The sequence below is a fragment of the Pan paniscus genome, chromosome Y (genome assembly GCF_029289425.2).
Source record: "Pan paniscus chromosome Y, NHGRI_mPanPan1-v2.0_pri, whole genome shotgun sequence".
NCBI classification, from domain to species: domain Eukaryota; kingdom Metazoa; phylum Chordata; class Mammalia; order Primates; family Hominidae; genus Pan; species Pan paniscus.
This window is the reverse complement of record NC_073273.2, coordinates 41272347-41297404: the sequence shown is the minus strand read 5'-3', so window position 1 is coordinate 41297404 and position 25058 is coordinate 41272347. Positions and strand designations below refer to the sequence as shown.

General features: G+C 40.0%; 1 protein-coding gene and 1 pseudogene across 11 annotated transcripts in view; both read left to right on the top strand.

Annotated features, from left to right (window-relative positions):
- The window catches only part of LOC100994646 (neuroligin-4, Y-linked), a 293763-nt gene that overhangs the window by 85899 nt on the left and 182806 nt on the right, over nt 1-25058 (top strand). For all 11 annotated transcript variants that reach the window (XM_055106975.2, XM_055106978.2, XM_057301221.2 and 8 more), the window contains one exon: nt 5317-5899. In XM_055106975.2, coding sequence (XP_054962950.1) covers nt 5428-5899 — 472 coding nt within the window. In that variant the 5' untranslated portion in view covers nt 5317-5427. The remainder of the gene's footprint in view (nt 1-5316; nt 5900-25058) is intronic.
- LOC129395712 (acylglycerol kinase, mitochondrial-like) lies at nt 10630-23696 on the top strand (annotated as a pseudogene).

Sequence of the window (25058 nt, the reverse complement as noted above, 5' to 3'; positions counted from 1 at the left end):
ATTTACCCAGTAGTCATTCAGGAGCAAGTTGTTCAATTCCCAAATAGTTGTGCACTTTCAAGTGAGTTTCTTAATCCTGAGTTCTAATTTGATTGCAGTGTGGTATGAGAAACAGTTTATTGTGATTTCTGTTGTTCTGCATTTGCTGAGGAGTGCTGTACTTCCAATTATGTGGTGAATTTTAGAATAAGTATGACGTGGTGCTGAGAAGAATAGACATTTTGTTGATTTGGAGTGTAGAGTTCTGTAGATATCTATTAGGTCTGGTTTTTGCAGAGCTGAGTTCAGTTCCTGGATATCCTTGTTAACCTCCTGTCTCATTGATCTGTCTAATATTGACAGTGGGGTGTTAAAGTCTCCCATTAACATTGTGTGGGAGTCTAAGTCTCTTTGTAGGTCTCTAAGGACTTGCTTTACGAATCTGGGTGCTCTTGTATTGGGTGTATATATATTTACAATAGTTAGCTCTTCTTGTTGAATTGATCCCTTTACCATTATATAATGGCCTTCTTTGTCTCTTTTGATCTTTGTTGGTTTCAAGTCTGTTTTATCATAGACTAGGATTGCAACCCCTGCTTTTTTTTTCTTTTTCTTTCTTCTTCTTCTTTTTTTTTTTTTTTTTGCTTTCTATTTGCTTGGTAGATCTTCCTCCATCTTTTTATTTTGAGTCTATTTGAGTCTTTGCACGTGAGATGGGTCTCCTGGATCCACTCCAGATGCTGTGTGCCTGAGTATCACTAGGAGAGGCTGCAGAACAGCAAAGAATTCTGCCTGATTCTTCCTCTGGAAGCTTTGTTTCAGAGGGGCACAAGCCAGATGCCAGTTGGAGCTCTTCTGTATAAAGTGTCTGTCGACCCATCCTGGGAGGTGTCTCCCAGTCAGGAGGCAAGGGGGTCAGGGACCCACTTGAGAAGGCAGTCTCTTCCTTAGCATAGCTCAAATGCTGTGCCTGGAGATCCACTGCTCTCCTCAGAGCAGTTTAATTCTGCTGAAGCTATGCCCAAAGCTGTCCCTTTCCCTAGGTGCTCTGTTTCAGAGAGATGGATGTTTTTTTCTATAAGTCCCTGACTGGTGCTGCTGCCTTTCTTTCAGAGATGCCCTGCCAGTGAGGAAGAATCTAGAGAGGCAGTCTGGCCACAGATGCTTTGCTGCACTCTGGTGGGTTCTGATGAAATTTCGGGCTGCTTTTTTTTAATCTGTGAGGGGAAAACCTCCTACTGGAGCCTCAGTAATGGCAGACAACCCTCCCCCTACCAAGCTTGAGTGTCTCAGGTGGACTTCAGAGTAGTGTGCTGCCAGGGAGAATTTCAAGCCATTGGATCTTAGCTTGCTGGGCTCCATGAGGGTGGAATCTGCTGAACAAGACCACTTGGCTTCCTGGCTTCAGCCCTCATTCCAGGGGAGTGAAAGGTTCTGTCTCGCTGGATTATGAAAAAAAAAAAAAAACTCCTGCAGCTAGCTCAGTGTTGGCCCAAATGATCGCCCAGTTTTGTGCTTGAAAACAAGGGCCTTGGTGGTATAGGCACCTTAGGGAATCTCCCGGTCTACAGGTTGTAAAAACTGTGGGAAAAGCATAGTATCTGGGCTACATATCACAGTCCCTCATGGTTTCCACTTGCTAGGGGAGGAAGGTACCTGTCCCCGTGCACTTCCCGGGTGAGTCAGTGCCCCATCCTACTTCTGCTCACCCTCCATGGGACACATCCACTCTCTAACCAGTTCCAATGAGATTAACTGAGTACCTCAGTTGGAAATGCAGAAATCACCTGCCTTCTGATTTGTCTCACTAGAAGCTGCAGAATAGAGCTGTTCATATGTGGCCATCCTGCCAGATCCTCCCTAATTTATATGTTAGTATATTTTCACACACACACACACACACACACATACATGGCAGCACTAAATTATATTCTCTAAATGTACTTACAGATACTTAATCATTTGCACAGCCACTATCATTTTATGCTTGATGGCTTAGACAAGTAAATCTCACTTGTGGGTGGTTTTGGCCACCCGGGGTCATTCAGCACTGTCTGGAGACATTTTCCATAGTTAAAACTGGGTAGGAGGTGCCACCATCATCTAGTGAGTAGAAACTGGGAATGCTGCAAAATACCATACAATTTAGAGGCGGCATCTCTACAACAAAGAATCATATGGTTCACAAATCATTATCATTGTGCTGAGATGCGGCAATGCTGAGCTTCAGACTATAGCAATTTTTTGCAAATTTGCTAAATTTCAAAAAATGAAGGAATAAAAAAAAGATAGCTCTCAACCTGTGGGTATTGTGAATGCCTAACTTAGACTTAGGAAGTATACAGGTGCCCTTGGGCTTGTCTTCTTTGTCTGCTGCTAGTTTATAATTGCTCACTGCCCATCAGGACCTTGTGGGTTATAGATTTAGATAGAGGAAGGATTTGATCATACAGGTGGGTCAGTCATAACCAATATGTGAGTCACAGTCTCACTCACATTGAGTTTGAGAATTTAAGGCATGGGCTGGAATTCCTCATGGAACCGACATTATAAACCTGGGAAGAAATCTACCCACTGAATTCCACTTGAGCTGTCTGTTTCAGCAACTGTTCAATACTTTGAGGTTACATACTATCTCATTTAATCCCAACCTGGGATAGTGTGTAATACCAAATTCTTTACAGCTACATGGGATTAAATTAGGTAGTATGTGAAATTCCAAATAGTAAATTGGTAAAGTGATGCCTAATGAATTTGAATGAGCTGCTGCCAGCCTACTTAGTACTAACAGTGAGCTAATAGCACCTTGTGTCCCTGTACCCAGAAGTCTTTCTTGCAGGACTGTAGCCAACATGTCAGCATGTTGTCTACGTTGACTGGACATCTTCTGTGCTCTTCAGCCTTTGCCTATATATGCTCCTGTCCTGCTCTGCACAATTTAATGAAGCAGGTGGGACACACTAGTTTACGTTTTTAGTAGTCTGCATAGATTGACTTGCTTCCCTCAGTTCACAGAGATAGCTTCCCAGGATACAGATTTATCTGAATTACAAGTTGATGGCCTCATTGTTCACAATAGCAAAGACATGGAATCAACCTCAATGCCCATCAGTGGCAGACTGGATAAAGAAAATGTGGTTCATATGTACCATGGAATAGTATGTAGTCATCATAAAAGAATGAGATTATGTCCTTTGAAGGAATATGGATGGAAATCGAGGCTATTATCCTTAGCAAATTAATGCAGAAACAGTAAACCACATACTTCATATTCTCACTTATAAGTTGGAGCTAGAAATGAGAACTTACGAACACAAAGAAGGAAACAATAGAAAAAGGAGCGTATTGGAGGATGGGCAGTGGTAGGAGGTAGAAGATTAGGAAAAATATTTATTGGGAATGAGGCCTTGTATCTGGGTGATGAAATAATCAGTACAACTAATGCCTGTGACATAAGTTTACCTGTATGGCAAACCTGCACACCTACCCCTGAAGCCAAAATAAAAGTTATAAAAAAGGTGATGGTCTCACCTATTCTCTTGGGGAAGGCTCCGAAAGTAACAGCTACCTCTAGTTAAAAATCTTCTGGTTAAAAAAAGAAGCAACCAAACACGACATCACTCTTTGTTTTTCTTGTCTGTCTCTTAATTATTCAGAAATGGGATTGCTGCATGGCAGACATCCGAATGTTGTCTACAGTACAATTCAGAGTTAGAAGCAAACACCTAAATCAGCCATTTGGTGAGATGCTATTTGTCACTTTCAAAGTTACAATCCAGATTTTCAGTGTGTTTTCATCCAACTCTGTTGAACTTTTCCCAGGATGTCATGTACTATGGAATTTCCCCCCAGTAGGTATTATTGTTCTGTGATACATCCAGTTCCAATGTGTTTTATTAAAAAGAAAAAGCCATGTGATGTATTTTGTTCAATTGATTACTTAAATGAAATGGATAACTATTTTCTGATGCAAATGCTCTGAGTAACCCACAAATTCCTCAGAAACACATTTGCATACTTTGAGATGAAGAACACTCTAAACGCACCCTCCTTGTGACACCTAGTGAAACGTTTTCTGTCCCTAGAGGATCATTTGACATACTGTCCATTGCTGCAAAACATTCTTTTATTGTCACAGGAGCAGCGATTTCCCTAGAGATAGTCATATTATCCTTGTAGAGACCAATTGAGGTGGTGACCCTTTAAAAGTTGACTCCAGTGTTAATGGGAAAGTAACTCAAATGTAGCCTTAGATTTTTAAATGGGGTACAGGGTGAAGAGGATACCCTCTCAGGCATGCAGCAGCTTACTGCAAACTCAGGATAATTGCATCAACACTTTTAGTTATGAAAGATGTCTTCAAGAGACCAACACTGCAGCATGTACTTGAAATGCACCATCTTGTACAGTTTTTTTTTTTTTTACAAGAAACTGAGATTCAGAACAGTGAAGTATGTAGCCTAAGTATATATGTGCACTTGAGTAGAACAAGGAAAATTCGTGTCCAAAGTCTACACTCTTTTCGGTTGATGATTTTCCCCTTGTGGCCTGATAAATATCCACATCACAATGACAGGATGGCCTGGATGCATGCTTCTATTTTGCTCCTACTGGAAAACTTTTAGATCTGCATGCATATCCCCTTAGGAAAGAATGAAAATTGCCTTAAACATTTGAGAAAAAGTTCTTTTGATAACCCGTCTGGTAAACAATAGTGAAATTTGTAGGTGTCATTATTATCACCTGCATAACCTGTACAATTCTTGAACGTCGGTTTGTTCATTCAACACAGATGTGATGAGTGTTTTCTAAATGTCAGGCATTGTTTCTGGTGATAGGATGTACAGCCTGGATTAAGAAAAGTGATGGACACTAGGCATGGTGACTGACGCGTGTTATCCCAACACTTTGAAAGTTTGATTGAGGAGGATCTCTTTAGGCCAGGCTGGATAACATAGAGACACCTATATCTACAAAAATTCCAATGAATTGCCCAGACATACTGGTGCATGCTTGTAGTCCCAGCTACTCGGGAGGCTGAGGTGGGAGGTTGGCTTTAGCCCAGGAGTTGGAGGCTGCAGTGAGCTGTGATAGCACCACTGCCCTGCAGCTTTGGCAATATGGCAAGACACCATCTGTAAAAAAAAAATAATAATAATAAAGACAAGTTATGTTTTTGCTATTGTCGACTATGTGGAGATGGCACTATACACATTCATATACAAATTAATAGGAATTTCATAGAGAGATGTTGTGGATTTCATGGAAGAGCCAGCCAGTGTTCTAGGTGATCATTGTGTGGCTTCATTATTCTTGTCTGCTTTCTCCCTCCTTTAGGTTGCATTGGAGTTTTCGAAAGACTTATCTTTCTGCAGGCTCGCCTCTGAGCTTTGTCTCCTTGGAGCCACCTCACTTAGACAGCTTCGGATGTGGATGCAGATTTGAACCATGTTGCGTCCCCAGGGACTGCTATGGCTCCCTTTGTTATTCACCTCTGTCTGTGTCATGTTAAACTCCAATGTTCTTCTGTGGATAACTGCTCTTGCCATCAAGTTCACCCTCATTGACAGCCAAGCACAGTATCCAGTTGTCAACACAAATTATGGTAAAATCCAGGGCCTAAGAACACCATTACCCAGTGAGATCTTGGGTCCAGTGGAGCAGTACTTAGGGGTCCCCTATGCCTCACCCCCAACTGGAGAGAGGCGGTTTCAGCCCCCAGAATCCCCATCCTCCTGGACTGGCATCCGAAATGCTACTCAGTTTGCTGCTGTGTGCCCCCAGCACCTGGATGAAAGATTCTTATTGCATGACATGCTGCCCATCTGGTTTACCGCCAATTTGGATACTTTGATGACCTATGTTCAAGATCAAAATGAAGACTGCCTTTACTTAAACATCTATGTGCCCACGGAAGATGGTGAGTACCTCACTGGAACAGAAAACAATACTTCTTGTGCAGTGTGTGGAGAGATTTACCAGGAGGTTTTTATAATGTCTCGTGCATGATCTTTTCTATAACCTGTTTATTTTATTTTAATTTATTTTTCATATTCCAAATGCAATTCTTGCAGCAGCTTACCACATGTTCCACTTGTATATATTGGGACATCTACTGGATGGACAAAACTATAAATAATGACTTTATTTTCATATATTACCTAATTAATGTTTTATAATTTTATTTGCAGATGAAAATTAATATGAGCATATAGTGTTGCATGTTATACCTGAATCATCTGTAAAGGAATGAATCCATAGAAAAAATAATAGAATTAAGTACACTACCATGCTCCAGTTTACAAACTGAAAGATAGAGAAAATGGTTCTTTCTGCCATAATGACTTGAGATATTAGCACCTTTTTTGAGTTTTCAAAGAAAAACTTTATTTTTTTTAATATACAAGCATGAGGTAGTTCATACAATGATAGGATTTCATTGTTTAGAATCCATTTTCTTAATGTAAATTTGGACTTTGTTTTCTTCCAAGATCCACTACGATCAAATGACAAAATATAGTCAGATGATTCTAGCTACATTAGACGTGATGTGTTTGTACTTTTAAAAATTTCCTCTTTTTTCTATAAAACACCAATGAAAGTCTGTAAACACAAAAACATTTAATATATTAACCTAATGTTAGTAAAACATGAATAGTTTTATGTCTGTATAGATTTCAAATTCAGATTTCCTCGAAGAATAACCAAAGTTATGCCACAGTGGTATCACATTTCCCGGTTAGCATTTCCATATGCCATTTTTAGATGAGGAGAAAGGACAAAAGAGAACAAAATATACCTGGAAAGAAAGGAAATAATTTGTGAGAATAATATACATATCTAATGTAGAAACTAGAGCTTGTCTTTTGCATAAAGTTCTTCGTGGAGAATGTGATAAATTTCTTTTATGGAGAATTTTTTTCTTCTCATTGTTCTTTAAACTTTAATACCTGGAAAATATTTTTCAGTAAAATTTGGCTGAAAGTACTAAATAAACAATTACATTAATTCATTGATCTCCAAAATTATATTGCATCTGTAAGATTACTCTCTCTCCAGGTAATTGCTAGTTAGTCTAAGTAGAGTGTCATTAAAAACTAGACCAGGGTTGTGTGCCATTGAGATTACAAATTGCCATTGAGATTACAAGGAATAGTTCAGAGTAAAAAATTAAAGGACTCTGCTTCATCATATTAGTGGTTTCTAGAATATTGCCCTTGTCATTAGGGTGACAGATCTCCCAATCATCTCATAAAATCCAGGTCTGAATGTGACTGAAGGAGTCAAACTGACGTTTGGATGCTGTACTTCCATAGGGTGTTCTGTGCTGTCTCTGTGCCTAATAGTCCCCTTTGTGCATGTGTGTGATGAGAAAGAGCTGTCAAAATCTATTAGGGTTCTCATTTGAGCAGCCACCTGGGTTGAGATCTTTCTCATAAAGGAACTATTCAAACCAAAAGTAAAAAGAATGGAATACAAAAATTCAGAGAAAAACCCCAAACAGGACAAAGTATTACAATTCCTTTTATAATACATTGGATATGCTAGAGTCTAGGACCTGGTGATTTTATAGAGCTAGCCTTGGCAACAATGAATGCACTTCAGATAGGATGCCTCCTCATATAGGATGTTGGATGGAATGAGACCACCCATGAAAAAAATCAATAGCTTCCATGACAGCAGAGCCCTGTAGGTACAATTGTGTGGGTGGAGACCACAAACAGTGTGGACGTTTCATTGTGATTCAGTATTGAATTGTAATTTGGGGAGTATAACTCTGTGAAAAATGCTATTCAGTGAAAAAGTAATCCAAATTTCATAATAAACCCAGTTCCACTTCTATTCTTTAGTCTTTTTGAAGCAATATGCGCATACGATCTTGAAAAGGGAATCAGAAATTTAATAGTGACTGAAAAGGTAGAATAAATCTCCCCACAATGTGTAAACTTTAAAATTTTGCTTGTGAGAGTTCAAAGCTACAGCCCTGCATGTTTACACAAACCACAAGTCACAGACTATTGAGTTAGGAGGGTTTTTTGTTTGTTTCCTCAGTTGTTTTTGTATCTCTATCAACTCGATAGGCAATACAAAGACTTAGATATTTAATTATTGTTCATTCACTAAGTGAATGAACTCTGCATTCACAACAACATACTGAAATGTTGGCATCACGCTGATTCTCTCCAAAGGCCTTCTCTTAGGCAGTATCTGAATTCATATCAGTGCTTTTGTTTAGCAGGATAGTAATATTATTATCTGGAATTCAAAATTCTACTCTGACCACTTAGAATCTCTACTTTTTTTGTTTAGCTTTGTCTTTCTGCCTTGATCAGATTTGCTAAAACTTCCACATTCTTAATTTCATAAAATGTGTACATTTATTAAAAATGCAAAAACAGACTTTATTTCAGTTAAGTACTTATTCTTAAATTTAAGAAATAACTTGGATGAGAAGTGTTGGACATTTCTTTGTAGTACAATAGTTTTATGAAACATAAATTGTTTTTCGGTAGAAAGCAGTATTTTTTATAATTCCCTTCAAATAAATCACGTCTTGCTGAAGTTGAGTCTTTTCATTCAAATTGTCATCATGATCTACTAAGCGTAGTCTTGAGTCTTTATACCTAATTACAAATTTCTATATTTGTAATTAGCTATGGTGTACAAATTTATTTAGATTTTATATATTATACATTTCTTTATTGTCTAGATGACAGGTTAATTAACTTAAATTGCATATTTAACATTTTGATAGGTGCTCAAGTAAGGTTAAAATCAAAGCCAGTCGGAAGCTCTAGTAGGACACATGGGATATTGCTCACAAGGAAGAGTTGGAGACCGAATCCGCATGGTGTGTGTGTGTATGTGTGTGTGTGTTTGAGAGTTTGTGTCTACATGTGTCAGAGAGAAAGTGCCAGAGGAAAAGAGGGGGTAACTGAGTGACTATTTTGAAGAAGCAATGCAGAATATGGCTTGGTAGCTTGATTAAACAAAACTGATGAAAGTCAAGCTGAGAAGTTCGAATCTCACATACTAAGTTCATGTCAGTTCATACATGAGAGCATGGCACTACAATTTGAGACTTCTCTTGGTCACCAAGAGGACTGAACACAGAAAGACAAGCTATGGAAACGCTTCAGGTTTTTAATGAGAACCCTTGGTATTGAAGTGAGGTTAAAAAGTAACGGAAAAATAAAAGACACATTTTGAAGTAGTTGCTCACACAAGATATTGTATTAAATATAAAGCTTGGAAGAGAAAAAGCCGTAAGTTGAGTCCAGGGTGTCTTGGGGAATGGACAGCGCCAAGGAACCACTTCCGGAGTGATTTACACCTGTGCTTTCTCTCTGTATCCTTGGACATACATCTTAAGGTCTTATTCTTGAATGATTTCAGGGCAAAAAGCCCTTCCATTCTTCATAAAGGTGTGTCCGGAATTGGTGGGTTCTTGGTCTCACTGACTTCACGAATGAAGCTGCGGACCCTCGCGGTGAGTGTTACAGCTCTTAAAGATGGTGTGTCCAGAGTTTGTTCCTTCAGATATTCAGATGTGTCTGGAATTTCTTCCTTCCGGTGGGTTCGTGGTCTTGCTGACTTCAGGAATGAAGCTGCAGACCTTCGTGGTGAGTGTTACAGCTCTTAGAGGCAGCGCGTCTGGAGTTGTTGGTTCCTTTCGGAGTAGTTCATCCCTCCCGGTGGGTTCCTGGTCTCACTGGCTTCAGCAGTGAGGCTGCAGACCTTCCCAGTGAGTGTCACAACTCTTAAAGGCAGCGCGTCTGCAGTTCTTCATTCCTTCCTGTGAGTTCGTGGTCTCGCTGACCTCGGGAGTGAAGTTGCAGACCTTTGTGAAGGTGAGTGTTACATCTCATAAAGCTGCGGGACCCATAAAAAGTGAGCAGCAGCAAGATTTATTGCAAACAGCAAAACGACCTTCCACAGCATGGAAAAAGACACCAGCAGATTGGCGCTGTGTGCTTTGGGCAGCCTGCTTCCATTCCCTTATCTGGCCCCACCCACATTCTGCTGATTGGTCCATTTTACAGAGAGCTGATTGGTCCATTTTGACAGAGTGGTGCATTTACAATCCCTGAGCTAGACACAGAGTGCTGATTGGTGCATTTACAATCCTCTAGCTAGGCATAAAAGTTCTCCAAGTCCCCGCCAGATTAGCTAGATATAGAGTGCCGATTGCTGCACATACAATCCTCCAGCTAGACGTAAAAGTTCTCCAATTCCCAGTCAGCCTGGTGTCTGGGCCTGTGATCCCAGCACTTTGGGAAGCGAGGTGGGCGGATCACGAACGAGGTCAGGAGAGGAGACCATCCTGGCCAACACATTGAAACCCCGTTTCTACTAAAAATACAAAAAATTAGCCAGGTATGGTGGCATGGGCCTGTAGTCCTAGCTACTGGGGAGGCTGAGGCAGGAGAATGGTGTTAACCTAGGAGGCTGAGCTTGCAGTAAGCCGAGATCTCGCCACTGTACTCCAGCCTGGGTGATAGAGAGCAAGGCTCAATCTTAAGAAAAAAAAAAAAGTTCTCCAATTCCCCAGCCGACTCAGGAGCCCAGCTGGCTTTACCTAGTGGATCCCGCGCTGGGGCCTGCAAGTCCCGTGCCCCACGCCTGCACTCCTCAGCCCTTGGGCTGTCAATGGGAGTGGGCCCTGCCGAGCAGGGGGCGGTGCCCGTTGGGGAGGCTGGGGCTGCGCAGGAGCCCACCGTTGGGGGGGCTAGGACATGGCGGGCTACAGATCCTGAGCCCTGTCCCACGGGGAGGTGGCTGAGGCCTAGAGATAATTGGAGCTCCATGCGGGCGGGCCGGCAGTGCTGGGGTACCCAGCGCAACCTCTGCTGCTCCTGGCCCGAGCAGAAAGCCCCTTTCTGCCCTGGCCTGCCACTCCGAGTGCTGCCCGCGGAGCGGGGGCCCGCCGAGCCCGCGCCCACCCAGAACTCGCGCTGGCCCGCAAGCGCCGCGCACAGCCCAGTTCCTGCCCACACCTCTCGACCTCTCCTTCCACGCCTCACCGCAAGCAGAGTGAGCGGGCTCCCGCCTGGGCCAGTCCAGAGAGGGGCTCTCATATTGTAGTGTGGGCTGAAGGGGTCCTCAAGCGCAGCTGGAATGGACGCTGAGGCCTAGGACGTGCGAGGGAGGGCTGCTAGCACGTTGTCACCTCTCAATGGGACTGAAAACCCTGGGAAATATAAAGAAAAAATATAAATGGAAATCATTATTGCCCAGGTGCGGTGGCTCATACCTCTAATCTTTAGTAGGCGGAAGTGAGTGGATCACTTAAGGTCAGGAGTTTCTGATCAGCCTGGCCTCAGGAGGCTGAGACAGCGGAATTGCTTGAACCTGAGAGACAGAGGGAGATTGCAGTGACCCAAGATTACACCACTGCACTCCAGCCTTCGTGACATAGTGAGACACTGTCTCAAAAAAAGAAAACAGAAAAGAAGGAAAGTCACTATCATTGTCTTTTCATTGTAGGATAACAGCAAATGCCATTGTGATTTCTAGAGAAGTGAAATTCTGTTTTTGTTTGTTTGTTTGTTTGTTTTGCTAGCAATACAATCGAAAAAGGAAGCTATTTAAAAAAGAGCAGATAATTGAATGCAAGGTGTCCCTATCATCTTTTTTCCCCAAGATGAAACCTGCGACTTTGAATTCTATTACTTAAGTAAACATGCCACGATTAGTGATTGAAGACCTATTCGGTGAAGCTTGGAGCTTTATGATGAAATATAAACAGATGTGACATGGACATTGACGTGTAGAAATTTGGAGAGTTAGTAAACGTAGAGGTAGATGATAAGCCACAGCATCCTAGTGAAGGAACAAAGAAAGTTCTGTGACAGCTCAGGGACAAGTTATGTTTTGAGGAAATCTTGATGGAATCTATAAATGGTTGAGCTGTGTCCTGAAGATTTGGGCTATAGAAGGGATTCATCTATTAAGCATCTGTTGACTGGAACATTTGAACACACAAATCTATGTTAAGCAGCTTGGCGCCAATCGTTGCTGTTGTTACTACTTGGGTGTTAAGTGTGGCATGGTAACAGAAGCTCTGCTTTACCACGTGCTCTTTCTGTCAGTGCCATATAACAAAAGTTATTTTATTTTTATTTTTATTTTTTTTTATTTAGAGACAGGGTCTTGCTCTGTCACCCAGGCTGAAGTGCAGTGGTGCAATCGTAGCTCACTGCAGCCTCGACTTTCTGGGTTCAAAGAATTCTTTCATCTCAGCTTTCTGAGTAGCTGGGACTACAGGTGCACTCCACCACACCTGGCTAATATTTTGATTTTTTATTTTGTATAAATAAAAAATTTATACAAACTGTTGCTCTGGCTGGTCTTGGGCTCAAGTGCTCTCCCACCTCGGCCTGCCAAAATGCTGGGACTACTGGCATAAGCCATTGGACTGGGACCATAAAGGTTTATATGTTATCCATAGCTGCTCACCATGGCACTTTGTGGGGTAGACAAGCTACCTAAGATGAAAGGGTGGCAGATGAACAACACGGAAACAAGCTAGAAAGTCAATTGGCTTTGCTAGTGTTTTTACAAAAAAATGCATTCGCTTCCCTTGTAGATAGCACTGGATGTAATTCAAGATATAATTTATAGCACGGTTTTCATCCTTGAATATCTCCCATCTTTTCAGGAAGTCGTACATACTTTTCTGGCATTCTGCGTTAGTCAAAGGGTGTTGGACTATGTCCAGCTGGTAGAAAATAACCTAGCCTCAATCTGGCATTGAAGGAAAAATTGAAATTTATTAGAAGGGTGGTGAGATATCCAAATTTACTGCAAAAGTCGAGAAATCAGATTGGGAGAAGGGCAGATATGCAGCTAGACTTTAGAGGCACCTGGAAGAAATGAGCTCAAGGACATCACCAATCTTATGTCTGGTTCTTTGCTTCTTTCTGGAAATAGACTTGCTTTACGTGGTGAGTGAGAGGGTTCTCTGCAGTTTTCACTACATGCATTTTGTTTTTCTCAGTACCACCAGTGAAGGACAAAGTTCCATAATTCCATACTAAAAATCCCTGGGCAGAGTTTTAATTGGCTCAGTTGACGCAATAGTAAGAAGAGATAAAACTGGGCTGCTCCTGGGTATAACAGTTGGCAGGGGGAGAAGGACAGCTCTTACCACAAGGTGTCTGGAATGAGCAGGCACTGCTTCACTTCACTGTCCAAAATATTTTTGAGGAGCAATTATATGCCAGGCAAGCTTTAGAGGCTGAGATTTCAAGTTTACAAGCATTTCTAATTTTGAGTGATAGGTACTTGTAGGCAGAAGAATCATGGTCCTTGAGAGATGTGCATGGCCTTCCTCCTCCCTTCACCTGTCATTGCTGGAATCTCGGAATAGATTGCTAGGCATGGCACCTGACTTCTTCAATACGCTGCCTTAAGTATTGACTTCAAATGGCAAAGGGGAATTAAGGTTGTAGACAGAATTATGTTTGCTAACCAGCAGACCTTCCAATAGAGATAATTATCCTCAGTTACATAACTGAGCACGGTATATTAACAGAAGCCCTCCAATGTGGATGCAGAAGGCTCAAGAGGAGATCAGAGTTGGAGTAAAGCAGCATGTAAAAGAGATACCTGGACATTGCTGGCTTTGAGTATGAGAGAGCCAGGAGAAAGGAATGTAGGCAGCAGCGTTTAGAAGCTAGAGAGGCAGGGAAACTGATTCTTCCTTAGCGCTTCCAGAAAGGAGCCCAACAGCCCTGCTGACACCTCAATTCTATCCCCATGGAAGAAACTGTCTCTTGGAAGAAACTTTACCTCTGGAAGAAACCCTAGCCCCGTAGAAGAAACTCTGAAGAAACTGTAAAAGAATAAATGTTTGTTGTTCCAAGCTTACTAAATTTGTGGAGATTTGTGATAGTGGTAATAGAAAACCAAGGAAGAGTTTTATCACCCTTTAATATGATTTGAAATTCATAATGAAGTATTACTCTGAAAACAAAGTTCAGAGTCGCTGAAGTCATTAGGTTTTGAGCCTTCTGACCCCAAGTCCATTCTGGGATTCTACTTCCAATAATTTCTAGTTGAAAACACTCTTGGGCACTTGGAGCTTTCTGTCTTCCTCAAGAATGTTGAGGAGACCATACAGATTATTCTTTTAGGGCAGATATTTTTCAGATTTTTAAAAAAATTTCTCTTCTAAACTTTGAGTGAGAGTTACCCTGTCCCTGAGTGGGATCTTGCACTGTTACCCAGGCTCTAGTGCAGTGGCACAGAAGCTCACTGCATCCTCAAATTCCTGGGCACAAGTGATTCTACCACCTCAGCCTCATGAGTGTCTGGGACTACAGGCTGATACTGTATTAAGCTTCAGAGAAGAAGCATGTCCAGGTTCCTGCAAATTAGAAAATGGTAGCAGATATATATTTTTTTTTTCAAGAAGGAGTTTTGCTCTTATTGCCCAGGTTGGGGTACAGTGGTGTGATCTCCACTCACAGCAACCTCTGCCTCCCAGGTTGAAGTGATTCTCCTGCCTCAGCCTCCTGAGTTGCTGGGATTACAGGCATGTGCCACCATGCCCAGCTAATTTTTGTAGAGATGAGGTTTCACCATGTTAGTCAGGCTGGTCTCAAACTGCTGACCTCAAGTGATCCACAAAGAAACAATGAAAAAAAAATCCCCTATTAGATTTACATTACAATTTTCAGCCACCATGACTGTCTAGTTTTTAAATTTTTTTAAAGAGTTGTAGCCTTCCTATGTCGCCCAGGCTGGTCTGGAACTCCTAGCCTCAAGTGATCCTCCCATCTCAGGCTCCAGAATTCTGGGATTACAGAGATAAACCACCATACTCAGGGACATTCTGCAAATTTGACATTTTGCATTAGGTTAATATAGCCCCAAGGCAAATTGTCCTAAACAGCATATTCAACAGATACACTATTTTGACACAGGAAAGTAATAAAGGGTCATTTAAATTTTTTTTTCAGACAGCTATGACAGATTTCCAGAGATGATGGCTTTGAATGACTTATAACAAAATACCCAAATGGTTCTTTCATCATCTGTCTCCATAGAGTTTCACTTGTGATGGTGGCTGCACCTTTACATTTCTTATTTTCCTACTTACAAACACTGCTGACAAAATCCTCTGAGCTCTCCATTCCTTCCAGCTACAACTTAACCTGTGGTCTCTTCTGGGCAAAGTGACTCACCTTTTGAACGTATGCCTTGTTTACTCCTCCAGCCAAAACTTGTTTGCTGGAGTTGGAATGCCAGTTTATCCCCTTGGCAGATCATTATGGGCAAGTGACTCAGCTTTCATGGGACACAGTGCCCTTATGTCTAAAATAGAGGTAGCTGAGAGGTTTAAGGTTATAATCCATATAAAATGCTTAGTATCCAGCACATACAAGCACCCTGTAATCTGATGTAAGTGCAATATCAGTAATAACATAAAACAGAATTTGAAAATTTCAGCAAAATTGCATGTGCATAGTGGGTCTGGTATGTGTATTAATCCAGGCATAATAAATGCTGATCATCTGTGACATAGATGTTTACTGTTGTAGTGGAGGGGTAAGCTGAAGAAGTAAGACCAACAGCCCATTATTTCTGGTGGTTTCTAATATGGTTTTAACAAATGGGAATTTCAGGAAAAGTAACACTTTTTAAAAGAGCTTACTGTTATCATTCTGCTTTATTCCTAATTTTAGTCTTTTTGAGCTCCTGTTGTCAAATGGATTTTGAGCATATGTGAATTAGATAAATTATTAACCATGAAAGGATTAGAATAACATTTTGGAAAATTCCCTTAAACTATCAAGTGGCAATAACACTACTCTTTGTGTGTGATATTAAAGAGAAATTAATTTTCATTTTCTTGTTGTCTAGACACACAAAGTCCAATTGTATGCATGTAATCACAAAATCTAGGTGAAAATTGAAAACTATGTTAACAGAGTGAGACCGATGTTTTAACCAATCAACATCAACATGCAACTAGGTGACAATTATTAAATTACTCCAGTTTTCATCTGTCAGTTGGATGTTTGACGTTGTGTAGACATAGCTTGCCAGTAAAGATAATTATGAAAGATTATTAAATAAAGATCTCCCTGACATGGATTAATTGAAAAGTATTTAGTATTTTTTTTAAGCACAGTTAAACTGGGGTGGATTTCTGATAGCATGTTTCTCTCCCAGCACAAAAAGCTTTCAGCAATTTGAATATTGAGTAATAATCTTATTGAGGGTTTGGAAATTATGTGTGTTTTGAATAATATTATTGGTAGTATTTGGTAGTATGAATTATGCCTGTTTGGATAATTAAGAAGTAGCTTTTCCTAGCGAAGAACATTTTCCATTACATACATAATCTTTCAGTACATGAATTTTAATTCAATTTACAATTTAGATTCTTGTCGTAATTTGAACAATACAGATTACCTAGAATATAATAAAAATCAAATTTTCATATAGTGCATATCATAAGAATTTTTATCTTAGAAATTGTCAGAGATAGAAACTTTAGTTACATCTAGTCCATTGGAATATTTGGCCATTTAAAACAATTAGCTTATTATTTATTTGTGGAGTCTTGCTTCCTAAGATGTTGTAGTCTAATTTTTGTCAATTAATATTGCTGATTTGAATTCTGTTATTTATTTTGGATACTACTTTAGCCAAGCTATTTATTATTTATTCATTTTTTATTTTGGAGACATAGTCTTGCTCTGTTGCCCAAGCTGGAGTGCAGTGTGGTGCAGTATCCACAACCTCTGTCTCCCAGGTTCAAGAGATTCTCCTGCCTCAGCCTCCCACGTAGCTGGGACTACAGGCATCTCCCACCACGTCCAGCAAATTTTTGTATTTTTAGTAGAGATGGGTTTCACCGTGTTGGCCAGACTTGTTTTGAACTTCTGACCTCAGGTGATCAGCCCACCTTGGCCTCCCAGAGTGCTGGGATTACAGGTATGAGCCACCATGCCTGGCCTAGCCAAGTCATTTAAACTTTTAAATATTTAGTGTCATCACTTATTAAAAATAAGACTAATATGATTATAGGTCCTCTGTTTTTTTTTTAGAATTATAGTGATTTGGGAGTAAATAAATATATACGAAATAATTATACAATAGAAAAGATTCGTGCATTCTTAGAACTTTAATGTCATGTTAATTGAATGTTAATCCAATGACTTTATCTTTCATTTCAAGATTCCTTGCCTGAATGAAGTAGTGGAAGCCCTTGTTGAGAATAGGTCCTATCTTACTATTCCGCTTTTTGGTTTTCCTAAACCAGGTTGTTTACATAATGACTAAGTTTAACATTTTCTCTTTATGTTTAAGCATCTCTTTCCTTGGTGCAATCACAGCCAAACTGCAGTGAAAACAAACAGAAATTGAGAGGTTGTGAGCTCCAGATTTCAGAGCCACAGAGAGTTTGTGAGATCAAAAAATAAATTTATTGTGAGGTCAATAAATAAATTAGACCTACCTAAATCACACAGTCAGTTTAAGGCAATGGAACCAGAGGGAAAGACTCCAAAAGAGTGACCTATCTATGGAATAGCTACTGGTAAAGTGAAGCAACAATGAGACAGTGTAGTCTCCACCTTATTATTTCAATCTAATGTTCTGTATTGAGGTTCAGAGAAGCAGGTCCAGGTTTCCACAAATTAAAAAGCGGAGGATTGCTCCTGTAATCCCAGTACTTTGGGAGCCTAGGTTGGGGCTTCGCTTGAGCCCAGGAGTTTAGGCCAGCCTGGGCAACATGACTAAACCAGAAAAATGAAAAGAGTTGGGCATGGTGGCACTGGCCTGTAGTCCTAGCTACTTACGGGGCTGAGGTGGGAGGATCACTTGAGGCTAGGAGATCAAGGCTGCAGTGACCAAGACCACAGCAGGGCACTCCAGCCTGGGTGACACAGTAAGACCCTGTATCTAAAAAAGAAATAAAGGAAAAATATTTCCCTGTTAGATTTTACATACCTGATGATGACTTTAATGGTGAAGGTAAGCATTGGTGTGTGTGTTTGTTTGTGTTTGTGTGTGTGTGAATGGTGTTGAAGGAAGCCCATAGGAAAAGTACCCATAATTTATTCAAGATCAAGTATGTTACAGTTTTCTTGGCAAATGCCAAGTTATAAAACACATAAACCACTCTACAACCTCTTCTTCCCTAAAACCCCAAACATCTTGAAGTCTCCTTCAAGCCAGATATCCTCTTGATCCTCTGTGCAAGTTGTCTGCACAGTCCTCAGGTTTGTCTTTGGGTAAGTCCCTGTTGCCATCACAAAGAAAGAACACAGCAGGTATTGATTTGTCTCAGACAAAGGAGCTCTTCTGGTGGGTTTCAACAAGATATGAAAATTCTAGGTTCATGAACACTCCCTTTTTCTTCCTAAAAAGAATATTTTTAGCTACATTCTACTCCACTCTGTCTTTTATGACATAATCCTTCACTCAACCAGGGAACACCCACTATTTGCCTAACATCCTATCTGCCTATCACATATGGACTTTAGCCTCCAGTTAGACCAATGATGCTATTGATCTCCTAATCCCAATGTATACTCTTTGGATATTTTCATCTCTTTTCCATTGCTTATTATCTTTAGAGACATTTTAGGTAGCTCATTTAAAAATTATTAATAAATAAATCATTATTTGTAATTAGCATAGACAAGGACTTAGGTGAGTGTAAGTGGGTATGCAGAGAGATCTAACCCCACTGCTGGAAAAGTGAGTGGCAAAGTCCCATTGATATGTGACCCAACTAAACCAACGTTTCATAAAAAGCACAAAGTCTTCAGCGACTGCTTTAGGATTTCAGGGGAAAGAAAATGGAGGCAAATGTGAAAGTTGAGTTGATGTCTTCATTTCTTTTTCTTTTCTTTTCTTTTCTTTTCTTTTCTTTTATTTATTTATTTATTTATTTATTTATTTATTTATTTATTTTATTATTATTATTTTTTTTGAGACAGAGTCTCACTATTGATAACCAGGCTGGAGTGCAATGGGATGATCTCAGCTCACTGAAACCTCCACCTCCTGGGTTCAAGCGATTCTGCTGCCCCAGCCTCCTGAGTAACTGGGACTACAAGCATCTGCCACCATGCCCTGCTAATTTTTGTATTTTTAGTAGAGATGGGGTTTCACCATGTTGGCCCGGCTGGTCTCGAACTCCTGACCTCAGGCAATCCACCCACCTCAGCCTCCCAAAGTGCTGGGATTACAGGCGTGAACTATCACACCTGGCCGAAAGTGGATGTTTTCTGTGGCGGTTCCTTGATAGAAAGGTTTTCATCCAGTCTTGAGATGAATATACAGAGTGTAAACACATGGTTGTGCAGTGAGGAAATGCTGTCTATGTTTCCTAAAACTGAGGTTCTTGTTTATTGCTTCTTTAGCTGCACAAAGACATAACACATGCAAAATTGGGGAGAAAGGAGAGATAAAACTATGACAAAGCTGGAGGCAATGTGCAATGATGTTGTAATTTAACATGCAAAGTACTCACTTTAGTATTTTTTACATTGTTACACTGTGACATTGCAGGATTCATAAGTGGAATTTCATCCAAATTTATTCTAATGCATATTTTTTTCTACTTAGCAGACTATACAATATGGTTAAATCAAAGAACATGAGATTTTGTTCTTACCAAATTCAAAAATACTTTTTATCACCTGTTACTTAAATCATTAACACAAAAGATTTCAGTCTCCCACAAATTTCTAATGTAGTAAAATCCTTTCATAATTTTATATTCAAAATATATTAATTCAGATGACTAGTATGAAATCAATGAAATCAAGTTATGATTTGCATGTTTCTAAAATGTTTAAATTTAAAAATGGAAAAGTAAGCCTTAAAAAACTGCAGGTTTCTCAAGAATATTAAAATGTTAACAAATTATTTAATTTTGAGCTAAAATCAGATAATGAGAACAGATTTCACCACTGCACATTCTACAGGGATCTTTGCATTTTATACTTGTTTTGTTTTGTTTTATAGGAGGAGATTTTGGTATATTAAATATAATACTAGACATTTACCTGGACGTAAATGGTAGAATCAACTTAGACTCTAATCACAGAATGATAACATCTTCCAAGTAGAAGGAGCTTTTGGGGTCATTTAACCAAAACTCTTTCACCTTACACTATTTCCATGTTCATGTTAACCTTTTGGTACTCTAAGAAGAGATGAACTATCATTTCTTAAGTTCTAGAAGTTGAATTTAATTATGATTTTACAAATCTGCCATCCCCAGTAGACAGTAAATGCTTTGAAGACCCAGAGCATTTTTGAGATAAAATAATGAGTTATATATTTTATTGCATGAAACAAATGAATGAACCTGTAGTGCCTGGCCACCACCTATTTTTTTTGAACCTGAACAATGAAGATGTTTGTAGCTTTTTCTCTTCATTATGGGTTGAGAGGGTAGGGGAGGGATAGAATTAGGAGAAATACCTAATGTAGGTGAAGGATTCATGGGTGCAGCAAACCACCAGGGCACATATATACCTATGTAGCAAAACTGCACGTTCTGCACATGTAACCCAGAATTAAAAGTATAATTGAAAAAAGACATTAAAGAAAGGGAAAGGTTGGTGATGTTTACCTGAGCACTCTCACAAACAGAGATGAAGCAATTTTGAATGTTACCTTCCTCTTCTAACATATAGTTCTGAAAGTCTTAGAAAACATGTTATTTTATTCCTTCCAGGTAGTCTTTTGCAAGCATCCTCCTCAGTGTCAAGCATTTATTCTCATGCATCCCATTATGTGTTATGAATACACCCAGAGTTTATGTGAAATTTTTTTATTTTTTATTTTTTGGCAAATGTATTAAACTCTTGGTTTGTATATTTTGAACTGGAAGCCACATTTTTGTAATACTTTAAAAGCAATATATTTTATAATATGCTTTAGAAATTAAAAGAAAATAGGATACCTCCATTTCCTATGACAAACTCTCAGCATACAGCAAGGCAAAGCTATTTGCTGCTGAAGCTCAATTTTTCCCTGCAGATGCTGAATGTACAAGAATTAACAGCCAAGCCAGGACCCTGTTTACCTTATGTTTCCCTGAAATGCCAAGCCCATGAAGTGTTACAAGGAGGGAAGACAGCATACAAGCATGATATAATGACTAATAAGCTAATTGGTTTATAGTTTTGAGAAAGCAGTTGGTTGCCTATGTTTTTTTTTTTGTGTGTGTGTGTGTGGTGCAGAAATATTTGTATTTCATTTAAGTGCAACTAATTTCTATTTAAATTTAAGCTGCCATATGTATCTACTGGCTATAGCATTAGAGTGTTCGGCCTTAGCAACCTCCTTATTACTATATACTTTTTCTTTTTCTTTCTAACACTTTTTAAAATATACTTTAAGTTATGGGATCCATGTACAGAGCATACAGGTTTGTTACAAGGCCATATGCCTGCCATGGTGGTTTGCTGCACCCATCAGCACGTCATCTACATTAGGTATTTCTTCTGATGCTATCCCTCCCCTAGCCCCCCATACACCGACAGGCCTCAGTGTGGGATGTTCCTCTCCCTGGGTCCATGTGTTCTCATTGTTCAATTCCTACTTATGAGTGAGAACATGCAGTGTTTGGTTTTCTGTTCTTGTGTTAGTTTGCTGAGAATGATGGTTTCCAGCTTCATCCATGTCCCTGCAAAGGACATGAAATTATCCTTTTTTATGGCTGCACAGTATTCCATGGTGTATATGTGCCACATTTTCTTTATCTAATCTATCATTGATGGACATTTGGATTGCCTATTTTTAAATGCAGTGAGCTATAATTTGATTGAATGCAGAAGGAATCATTTCCAAGAAATTAAAGTTCGTAGGTTGGAAAATAACCGAGTTCATCGTTAGGGAAAGCTTATTCTAAAACTTCGGATAAAATGAGCTTCCTCTTACATTTTATTCAACTTAAGATCTCGTAGTTACTTATAATCATCATTATCATCATCAAAAACATCATCAGAATCATCACCATCATCATTATCTAAATTTGAGTAGCCATCAGAAGGTATTGTGAGTTCCTAACTTCAGAAGGATTAATTTCTTTGAGATTTTAATACTGTTATTTTAAGACTGTGGAGCATGGGTTAGATCTGTGTTTTAAAAACTTTGACAGACCACGTCATTGGTAATAGTTTTCTCTTAGCATGGGTTTTGAGTTGACTTGTGTTACAGTTGAATTGTGCACCTCAAAAAAAAGTTATGTTGATATCTTAACATCTGGTTCCTAGGAAATTCACCTTATTTGGAAATACGGTTTCTGCAAATGCAGTCAAGTTCAGATGAGTTCATACTGTGTTAGGGAAGATTCTAAACCCAATATGATTAGCGTCCTTGTAAGAAGAGACCGGCACAGGAAAGGCAGAGCCACGCACGGGCCCAGCCCTGCAAATCTCTAGAAGGTGACGGTATTCTTTAAAACACTTCAAAATCATTGGAAGAAAATTACAACTGGGCTCTGCCTCCTGGCCTGGGGATGTAATTAGCTGTATAGAAAACACTGTGATAACCTACTAAGGAGAGCAGCCTATCAAGAAGATCAGGTGTTTGGCAATCAGCTCATTTCTCCAAATGCACAAGTGAAGAAGGCAACTGTTTTTCTCAATCCTGCAGCTTGCAAACGCAAAGCCAGAACTCGATTTGAAAAAAATGCTGCCCTAATTTTACATATATCCAGGATGGATATGTCTATTATTAGGGCAGGTTATGAGGAATAAGTCAAGGAACTCCTGGAACTGATGTTAAACACAGATGTGATCGTTGTTGTAAGAGGAGATGGGACACTGAAGGAGGTTGTTACTGGAGTTCTTCAAAGAACAGATGAGGCTACCTTCAGTAAGATTCCCATTGGATTTATCCCACTGGGACGGACCGGTAGTTTGAGTCATACCCTCTTTGCTGAACATGGAGACAAAGTCCAACATATAACTAATGCCACATTTGCCGTTGTGAAAGGAAAGACAGTTCCACTTGATGTCTTGCAGATGCAAGGTGAAAAGGAATAGCCTGTGTTTGCAGTGACTGGCCTTCGATGGGGACCCTTCAGAGATGTTGGCATCAAAGTTAGCAAGTACTGGTATCTTGCGCCTCTAAAAATCAAAGCAGCTCACTTTTTCAGCACTCTCAAAGAGTGGCCTCAGACTCACCAAGCCTATATTTTACACACGGCACCTACAGAGAGATCTCCCAGTGAACCAGAATAGACCCCTGTACAAAGGCCTTCTTTTTACAGAAGAATATTACAAAGTCTTGCATCCTACTGGGCACAACCGGAGCATGCCCTTTCCCAAGATGTGAGCCCAGAGATCTGGAAAGATGTGCAGCTGTCCACCATTGAACTATCCATCACAACACAGAAAAATCAGCTTGACCTGAAAAGTGAAGAAGATTTTATGAACATCCTAAATGAACGAACACCATCAGCAAAGGAGACTTTATAACTACAGGAACTCGAAAGGTTTGAAACCACAAGCTGCACATGGAAGGCAAAGTGTCTCCAAGCCAGCCAGTGCACTTTCCTTGTTGCCAACGGAGCTGGGGGCTCTTTTGGCATAGACAGTGAAGAGTGTGATGTGAAGCCTGTGGAGGTGAAACTGCTCCCCAGGAAGCTGCAGCTTTTCTATGATCCCAGGAAGAGAGAATAGATGCTGGCAAGCCCCACCCAGAAAGCAGGCAGAAGACAAGTGCTCTGAGACCATACTTTAGGCCACCAGCAGGACCAAAAGGGAACAGATGCCTCAACCATCCCAACAGTGTTGTCAGAGTGTCCCAAGGGCTTTTTCATGGCAAGTAGCCTCTGGCCTTCTCCAGCAGTGCTTCCCAAAGTGTACTCTGTCACCTGTTTTGCAATCAGGTTTTGTTAGGGCATATTTTATTTTGGTGTGATGGTTGACCCTCCTAAACACAGACTTTCCTCAGACTGGTTCAAGATGGAAAGGGACTTTCTTCTGTTTTCTCCCAAAGTGCAGCCACAGTGCAGAGCCCACAGTGGGCTTAGGCTGCCTGGGCCTTTCCATTCTGCTTCTGTCTTTTGACCATGCTCAGAATTCTGGGGAAAATGCCTTCCTTCCCTGGTGACCTTTTCCTGTTTCTAGGCTTCTCCACAAGTGCTGCTATTTTGTGAGCTCTGGCTCCTGTTTAGCTTTTATATCAGTTCTATCCTCAGTCCAGAAATGTATATGAGGTTGTGTCCCCCTTCAGCCATGGCAACAATATTGTAAAATGCTAGTTTTTATTTTTTTAGGTAGTGCTTTCTAAATGGTTTGCATGAGAACTACCTGGGGTACATGTTGAAAATTGATTTATTTGGAGTCCACACCAAATCTAATAACTCATTTTGTGGATAAGGCCCAGGAATCTGCATTTTTTAAAAGTTGGCCACCCTTTCCAGGTGATTATGTAAGTTGTCCCTCAATGCACTTGGAGAAATAGTGTTTTAAAGCAGTGGTCCACAAAGTATTCTGCTTGTGTGCCCCCCAGAAGTATTTTGAAAAATCATGTATTCCCTTACCCATCTAAGTTGATATCTAAGATGTTCATGGGACATTAAATAGTTGACATAATTTGTATTTGCTGCTTTCACGTAAATATTGGTATTTTAAAATAAAAACTGTTATATCAAAAAAAAAAAAGAAGAAGAGATGCAATGACAAAGACAAAAACAAGGAGAACACCATGTGAGGATGGAAGTAAAGATTGAAGTGATTCATCCCTAAACTAGGGAGCACTGTTGCAAACTATGAGGAACTAAGAACAGAAGCATGAAGCATGAAGCACAATCCAAGACAGAAGCATGAAATGGATTTTCCTTCAGAGCCTCTGAAAGGAAGCATCTTAATTTTGAACTCTGCTCCAGAACAATGAGAGACTATAAGTTTTTGTTGTTTCAAGTCACCAAGTTTGTGGTAATTAGTTACAAAGTCCCAGAAATGAATGCAGTCTGGATTAGGTATATTCTGTATATATAAGCTGCCTAAGAATGCCAGAAGCCAGAAGAGGTGGTGTCTGCATTTCTGGTTCCTAAAATCCTCTCTCAGTACCCACTGTTCTGTCTG